Source organism: Passer domesticus, chromosome 8 (assembly GCF_036417665.1).
Source record: "Passer domesticus isolate bPasDom1 chromosome 8, bPasDom1.hap1, whole genome shotgun sequence".
NCBI lineage: Eukaryota > Metazoa > Chordata > Aves > Passeriformes > Passeridae > Passer > Passer domesticus.
The window spans coordinates 4,135,025-4,142,844 of record NC_087481.1 but is presented as its reverse complement, the minus strand read 5'-3'; the positions used below and the strand labels follow the sequence as shown (position 1 = coordinate 4,142,844).

The window sequence follows — 7,820 nt, the reverse complement described above, 5'->3', positions numbered from 1 at the left end:
TTAATTTGACAGATTTCAGAAGTGTATTCAAAGTGAATATACTGTATTGAAAGCAATGAAGAGAGAATTGCTTTGTCCTGTTTAGTTTTCTTTTCCTGTTTATAGATTGATATCAGCAATGTCCAATTGATATTGACCCCGAGCACCTTCTAACGCTGTCGGAATAGATATGAAAATCAAGACCTTTTATGGCTGACAATCAATCAGACTTTGTCCCTATCACTTCCCCACTGTTATGAATGACGTTCTATATGTCTAATTCAATAAACAACAAAGTTCAATTTAGCAGCATTTTTAATTGAGCAGCAATCATATATAAAATAATACCATCAAATACAATCAAGCAGGTACAAAAAAATTTGGCAGTGGTTCCCATAAAGGATAAGCAAAACCAATTGATCAGGGCATGGGCGGGGTTTTTCTCACCCTGCCTCATGTACAAAAAGAATAGGAATCCAAACACAATTTATATCCTGTATGCTAATACATATTCATCACTTTTTTCCCTGCAAATCTCCTCCTATTTTCTATTCTTGAAATTTATGTCACTATACTGCACAGCACATGCTCTGCTTGTTGCTCAGGGGTCTTCTGGCTCTTTGGTGCTCACATCCGATGAAGGCTTCTCCTCATCATCACTGTCCTTTGAGCAACCCCACTCATTGCACATGTGCCCCAAGTCTTGTGTTATAGAAGCCAGCATTATATTCCAAAAAAAAAGCCTTATTATTTCGTAGATACCTGGAATCATCCCATTTTCAGCCATTTCAAGGCTGATTCTCTAGTTATCCTGAGGCCTGTTCCATTTTGGAATGTTCCTTATGTCGAACTACATCCAGGATCCTATTTTCTCATTAACATCTGAAAACATTTGTTTTGTGACACTAATAACATATCCTTTTCCTCTATTACTTCTTCTAAAATTTAAGTATTGTTAGCACTACTCATATTCATTTATCACACTGCCATTTCCCTCATCCAACCTCTGGAACTCAGAGCAGCTGAGGAATGGAGTCACATCCAGGGGTGTCCCCAGGGCTCAGGACTGGGGCCAGGTCCGTTAAATCTCTTGTATCAGGATGCTCATCCTGGAGTGGGGGCAAAGCAGCTCGAAGAATTCCTGATTTGCAAAGCTGTCAGTGGTGGATGGAGAAGGGGCTCAGGCTGCTTTTGGTGTTGAGGAAATGCTGAAACCAGCCTGACTCATTTAATCTCCTCCTGTCCTGGCTGATCTCCCCTCTTTCCCCTTCCACCCATTGGCTTTTGTCTCCCACCAGGCCCCCGGTGAAGAGCCTGGCTCTGTGTTCTCCATCCCCTCCTGGCTGGCACTGCCAGGCTGGGATGAGGAGCCCCTCAGCCTTCCCTGCTCTGGGCTGGACAAGCCCAGCTCCCTCAGCCTCTGCTCACAGCCCAAGGGCTCCAGCCCCCACCTTGGAGGCCCTTCCCTAACCCTGCTCCAGCTGCCAGACATCTTTCCTGCCCTGGGAAACCCAAACTCGGTCACAGTGACCTGGATCATCCACGTCCTTGATGTCCTGGTCACACAGCCCTGGCCCCTTGTCCCCATGTCAGGCTCTGGGCTGGATCCTGTGGAACATCCTTTGCTGGAGGCTGTTGCTCCAGGTGGAGCGGGGGGATACCAGGGGACAGGGACCCCGCTGGGCATGAACAGCATTGGACTTGTTGGGAGAAACTGTGAGGGGGAGCTGGGGCAGAGTGAGCAACCCAGTGAACTCACACAGCCCTCCTGGGATGTCACACAGCCCCTCTGGGATGTCACAGCCTGCTCTGTGAGGTCACAGCTCATTCTCTAATGTCACACAGCTGGTCTCTGATGCCACAGCCAACTCTGTGATATCACAGTCTGCTCTGTGATGTCAGACCTCTGCTCTGTGAGGTCACTGCTGGCTCTGTGATGTCACAGAGATGGCCTATGATGTCATAGCTGCTCAATGACATTGCATTTCCCCCCTCTGTGATGTCATAGTCTGCTCTGGGATGTCAGACCTCTGCTCTGTGATGTCACTGCTGGCTCTGTGATGTCACAGATGCAGTCTATGATGTCAGAGTTGCTTAATGATCTCACATAACCCACTCTGTTATGTCATAGCCCACTCTGTGACCTCATGTTACCAGAGGATAAATTGTGAGCTCATGTGAGCTGACACCTGGAGCTTGTTCTCCAAAACCCCAGGCCTGTGGAAAGCACACAGTGCCCGTTGTGTGAGAAGGGGAACTGGAAGCTCACCAGCCTCAGTGTCCTGCCAGCTCAGCCAGGCCCACTGGAACATTGGGGTCCAGACCACCAGGGACCACCAGAGAGACCCCCAGGGCAGAAGAACTCATGGGTAAAGAGGAGGGGAAATATGTCAATGATTTTGGGGAAATGATTATCATATGTGTGTTTAGTCTGGGACAATCAATTAATATGTGTGCAAAATACAGAAAAGAAACAGAAACTTTCCTGTACTCAGCATGCAGGGCTTTGGGAGGAGCTCTCCCCCATGCATCCAGCTGAATAAAGAATGCTGCTTCTTAATGCTGCATTGGGCTTAAGGAGTTTTCTGTTTTACGGATTTTTGGTAACACTCCATAGGCCAAGGAAAGCTCTGTCTGCTGCTGTTCACAAACAGAGGAGGGCTGGTGGCAGATGTGGTGGTCAGAGGCTGCCTGGGGCACCATGACCATGAAATAATCAAGTTTTCAATATTCTGGGTAAGCAGGAGGGGCAGCAACAAAACATCTACACTGGAATTAGGTAGGGCAGACTTTGGCCTATTTAGAATGCATATTTGGGGAGTATCAAATCAGTTACTGATCTTTTAAAGGGAAACAGCCCTTAAAAACAAAGAGGTCCAGGAAGGAGAGAGACATTTCAAGAAAATAATCTTAAAGAGGGAGAAGCACCCTGTCCCAGTGTGGAAAAAGATGAGCTAGTGAGGAAAATTACTGTCCAGGATGCCCATGGAGCTTTTGTGGGGACTCAGGGGAAAACATTATTTAAAACTCAGGAGGTCTCCAAAGATGATGTTAGGTTACACAGAAAAAAAAGGGGAGAGGTGATAACTCAGTTAGAATTTCATGTGGCGGCTTGTATTAAAAAAAAAAAAAATTAATGGCAAAAGGAGGGATAAGGAGAACCTCTATGTTTTATTGGATGCAGCAGAGAATAAAATAACTAAAGATAAGGAAAAGGCTGAGCTCCTTAATACCTTGTTTGTCTCAATGTTCAATATTAGAACAGGTTGTCCTCAGGACAAGTGTTCTCCTGAGCTGGTAGATGGGCACAGGGAGCAGAACATCCCCTGGAATCCAGGAGGAAGCAGCTGGGGAGCTGCTGAACCACTCAGGTGCTCACAGGTGGATGGGATCGGATGGGATCCATCCTAGGGGGATGAGGGAGCTGGTGGATGAGCTCCCCAAACTGCTCTCCATCATTTACCATCAGTCCTGGATCAGCAGGGAGGTCCCAGAGGAGTGGAGGTGCCAATGTGAGCCCATCCCCAAGAAGGGCAGGAAGGAGGATCTGAGGAACTCCAGGCCTGTCAGCCTGACCTCAGTGCCAGGCAAGGCTATGGAAGAGATCACCCTGAGTGCCATCACAGGATGGCAGAGGGATCAGAGCTGGCCAGAGTGGATTTGAATATCTGCATAGATGATCTGGATGAGGGGATTGAGTCCAGCACCAGCAAATTTTCAGATGACACCAAGCTGGGTGTGAGTGTGGATCTGCTGCAGGGTAGAAGGGCTCTGCACAGGGCCCTGGACAGGCTGGATCCAGGGCCCAAATCCAACAAGGTGAGGTTGAACAAGTCCCAGTGCCGGGTCCTGCACTTTGGCCACAACAACCCCTGCAGTGCTACAGGCTGGGGACAGAGTGGCTGGACAGCAGCCAGGCAGAAAGGGACCTGGGGGCACTGATGGACAGCAGGCTGGACATGAGGCAGCAGTGTGCCCAGGTGGCCAAGAAGGCCAATGGCTCCTGGCCTGGGTCAGGAATGGTGTGGCCAGCAGGAGCAGGACAGTGATTCTTCCCCTGTGCTCAGCACTCGTTGGGCAGCACCTCGAGTGCTGTGTCCAGTTCTGGGCCCCCAATTTAGGAAGGACATGGAGGGGCTGGAGCGTGTCCATAGAAGGGCAACAAGGCTGGTGAGGGGTCTGGAACACAAGTCCTGTGAGGAGCGCCTGAGGGAGCTGGGGCTGTTTATCCTGGAGAAGAGGAGGCCCAGGAGAGACAAGGTGGTGTCAGGGCACAGGTTGGACTTGATAACCTCCAATGTCTTTTCCAGCCTTGCTGATTCTGTGATTCTCTGAAACCACCCTTGGAGCAGGTGCAGGATGAGCCCTGGGCCTCCTCTTCAGAAGCTCCAGCAGCCCAGGTCCCTCAGCTTCTCCTGCCAGCCCCAAAGCCTATCCTGTCAGTCCTGCAGAGCCTCTGCAGCTCCTCCTCATTGCCCAGAACAGGGAGCCCCACAGGCAGACACAGCAGCCCAGATGTGCCCCCCTGGCCTGGGGTGCCTCTGGCAAGGGAGCAGCACCAGGCACTGCAGGAGCCTGCAGACAATTCCTGCAGCACTTGGAGGATGATCCTGCTCCCCAGGGGATGGTGCCAAGTCAGGAACTGCAATGGGGAGTGGGGCCAGAGAGGAAAGGGCAAACAGGGATGGGCTGTTTGCAGGGGAGGGAACAGCAGTGGACAATAGGAAGAAATCTAGACCAAGGAAGAGTAAAGAACGCAAAGGTGAAGCCAAGGAAATACTCAGGGCAGTTAGGGGGTGGCTGCCAGGCAGCCCTGGCTCTGAGCAACAGCATCTGCAGTGGGACAGGAAACTCCCAGCTGATGGGAACAAATTTTCTGGCTGACTGCAGAGGCCAGGACAAAGCTGAGTGGTTTCCCTGGTGTCCCCCAGCCCTTGCTGGCCCCAGGGGCTGATGGCATTTGTGCTCCCTCAGGTTCATGTCTCCACAGAAGCAGCATGGGGGTGCTCCCGCCTCCTCTGTGCAATGCAAACAGGGGCTCCTGAGCCAGTGCTGCCGTGGCTGTGCCTGCAAGGATGCGACACCTGTGTGATCTGGGGGAGAGGCCAGGGCTGCAGAGGGGGGATGTTGTTGGCAGCTCCATGAGGACGCTCTGGGACGCTGCCCTGGGTTGTGCAGCACACTGGGGATGGATCAGCCCCTGCTCTGCTGCTCCTTCCCGTCTCCCCCAGGGCCCTTGCAGAGCCCCAGCCATGCTGTTTGCCCCAGCCTGCCCACGGCCAGCCTGGGGCTGCTCACCCTGGGGCTTTTCTGTGCTGAGCACTGGCCTGGCCGTGTTCTTGAGAGAGCCTGGGCAAGGAGCCTGGAGCGGCCAGGCCCTGGCCTGAGGCGTCAGCGCTGCCCCAGCAGTGCCCATGGCCTGTCCCTGCTGCAGCCCCGGCACTGCCACCCCCAGGACTGTGCCCGGCCCCGAGAGCACTCAGGCCCTGCAGCAACACCAGGGCCACCAGGGCAGCGGGGCAGGGCCACGGCAGCAGCACTGGCAACACCAAGTGCTGCTGCTGCTGCTGATGGGCACAGCTGCTGTGCCAGCACTGATCTGCCCCCAGCTCTGCACACAGACATTGCTGCTGCAGCTCCAGAGAAGGCAACAAAAGGGCATCTCTGGAGAAATCTCTGCTGGGAGATCCTTTAGTTCCTTTAAAGCCTCCAAGAACGCAGCTCGTCATTGGCAGAGTTTGTGGCCACAGTGAAGGTGGAGCAAAACAAAATGAGAAATGGCACAAAAAAAGGCTTTTTATTCTGTACAATAATATTTAAAAAAAAAAAAAAGTGGAAAAAAAACCCACAACCACACCAATAAGTAGTATCTAAGATGACTTTTATTCCAAGTAATTTGCAGAAATTGGCAACCACTTTAATGTTTCTGAACGGATCCAGTCATCAGTCTTCTCACTGCAGCCTTCAGCTCCTGGTTCCTCAGGCTGTAGATGAGGGGGTTCAGGACTGGAGGCACCACCGAGTACAGAACTGATAGGGCCATATCCAGGGATGGGGAGGAGATGGAAGCAGGCTTCAGGTAGGTAAATATGCCAGTGCTGAGGAACAGGGAGACCACAGCCAGGTGAGGGAGGCAGGTGGAAAAGGCTTTGTGCCGTCCCTGCTCAGAGGGGATCCTCAGCACAGCCCTGAAGATCTGCACATAGGAGAAAACAATGAACACAAAACAGCCAAGTGCTAAAGAGGAACTAACTGCAATGAGCCCAAGTTCCCTGAAGTGAGATTTGGAGCAGGAGAGCTTGAGGATCTGAGGGATTTCACAGAAGAACTGGCCCAGGGCATTGCCATGGCACAGGGGCAGGGAAAATGTATTGGCTGTGAGCAGCAGAGCATTGAGAAAGGCACTTGCCCAGGCAGCTGCTGCCATGTGGGCACAAGCTCTGCTGCCCAGGAGGGTCCCGTAGTGCAGGGGTTTGCAGATGGACACGTAGCGGTCGTAGCACATGATGGTCAGGAGATAAAACTCTGCTGAGATGAAAAACAGAAAGAAAAAGAGCTGTGCAGCACATCCTGTGTAGGAGATGGTCGTGGTGTCCCAGAGGGAATTGTGCATGGCTTTGGGGACAGTGGTGCAGATGGAGCCCAGGTCGCTGAGGGCCAGGTTGAGCAGGAAGAAGAACATGGGTGTGTGCAGGTGGTGGCCGCAGGCTACGGCGCTGATGATGAGGCCGTTGCCCAGGAGGGCAGCCAGGGAGATGCCCAGCAAGAGGCAGAAGTGCAGGAGCTGCAGCTGCCGCGTGTCTGCCAATGCCAGCAGGAGGAAGTGGCTGATGGAGCTGCTGTTGGACATTTGTGGTTCCTTGGCATGAGCATCTGCGAAAGAAATAATAATGGAATAGTTGGATTTTCAGAGGACTTTAAATATCCCAGCACAGCCTGGGGACACTTTCCCCCCACTGCCTGCCCAGGGCTCTGCTGCCTGGAGCTGTCCCTGCCAGCAGCTGCTTCCCTGTGCCCAGGGCTGGGCCCTGCCAGTGCTGCCAGAACCCAGCCCAGCCCTGGGGGCTCAGCTCTGCCCTGCAGACCCCTCCCAGCTCTGGCACTGCCCAGGGGCAGTCTGGCTCTGCAGGCTCTGATGGCAACCCTGAGGAGGCTGGAAAAGCGACACTGATGCTGCCTGAACGGGGCCCTGTGCTGATCTCAGTATCTCCCTGGATTATTCAAATGAGGGATTTTTTTTTTTTCTCCACCTGAACCAAGAGATGAATATCTCTGTGCAATTTCCCATCCAGGCAACCCAGAACTGTAGATTAAAAAAGCAGGATTTTCCTTTTAATGCCGCCCCTGACTTGCTGTGCTCCCTGTATAATCTACTTGGAAATATTCTGGAGTTCAGTGCCATGCTGGTAGCAGCCCTGAACAATGCAGCATGCTCACCACACAAGGAGAAACTTCCAAACCTTACCAGATATCTCCTTCCACCCCGATCTTGTCCCCCAGTGCTGGGAGCAGCTCCCCGGGCTCGCTGAGAGCTGTCCCTGGCAGGCAGCAGAGTCCCTGCCCCAGCACAGCGCCCTGGGCTGCATGAGCCTGCTCTGCAGGACAGCCCTGGGCACCCATGGCTGCTCTGCACAAGAGAGAATCAGAGAATGTACTCACAGGGTCTGCAGGCATTGGGATGTTCCAGCTTTAGGAGATCACTCCAGGAGCTGCAGCTGCATTGTCCTGCAGCCAGAGGTTCCTGTGCCAAGGGCTGGCAGGGATTCTGCCCCAGGCACTTCTCAGCACCTTCCCAGCCCTGACTGATTGAAGCTCTCTGTGCCTCTGGGCTGTGCCCAGGC

The 7,820-nt window shown here is 52.7% G+C and overlaps 1 protein-coding gene across 1 annotated transcript; it reads right to left on the bottom strand.

Moving 5' to 3' along the window:
* Positions 1-5,895: 5,895 nt before the first annotated feature.
* On the bottom strand, positions 5,896-6,661 carry LOC135305686 (olfactory receptor 14J1-like; the record flags this gene model as incomplete). Its single annotated transcript, XM_064429439.1, has 1 exon — positions 5,896-6,661. A coding segment is annotated over one exon (765 nt), but the record flags the coding sequence as incomplete, so codon positions are not given.
* Positions 6,662-7,820: the final 1,159 nt, after the last annotated feature.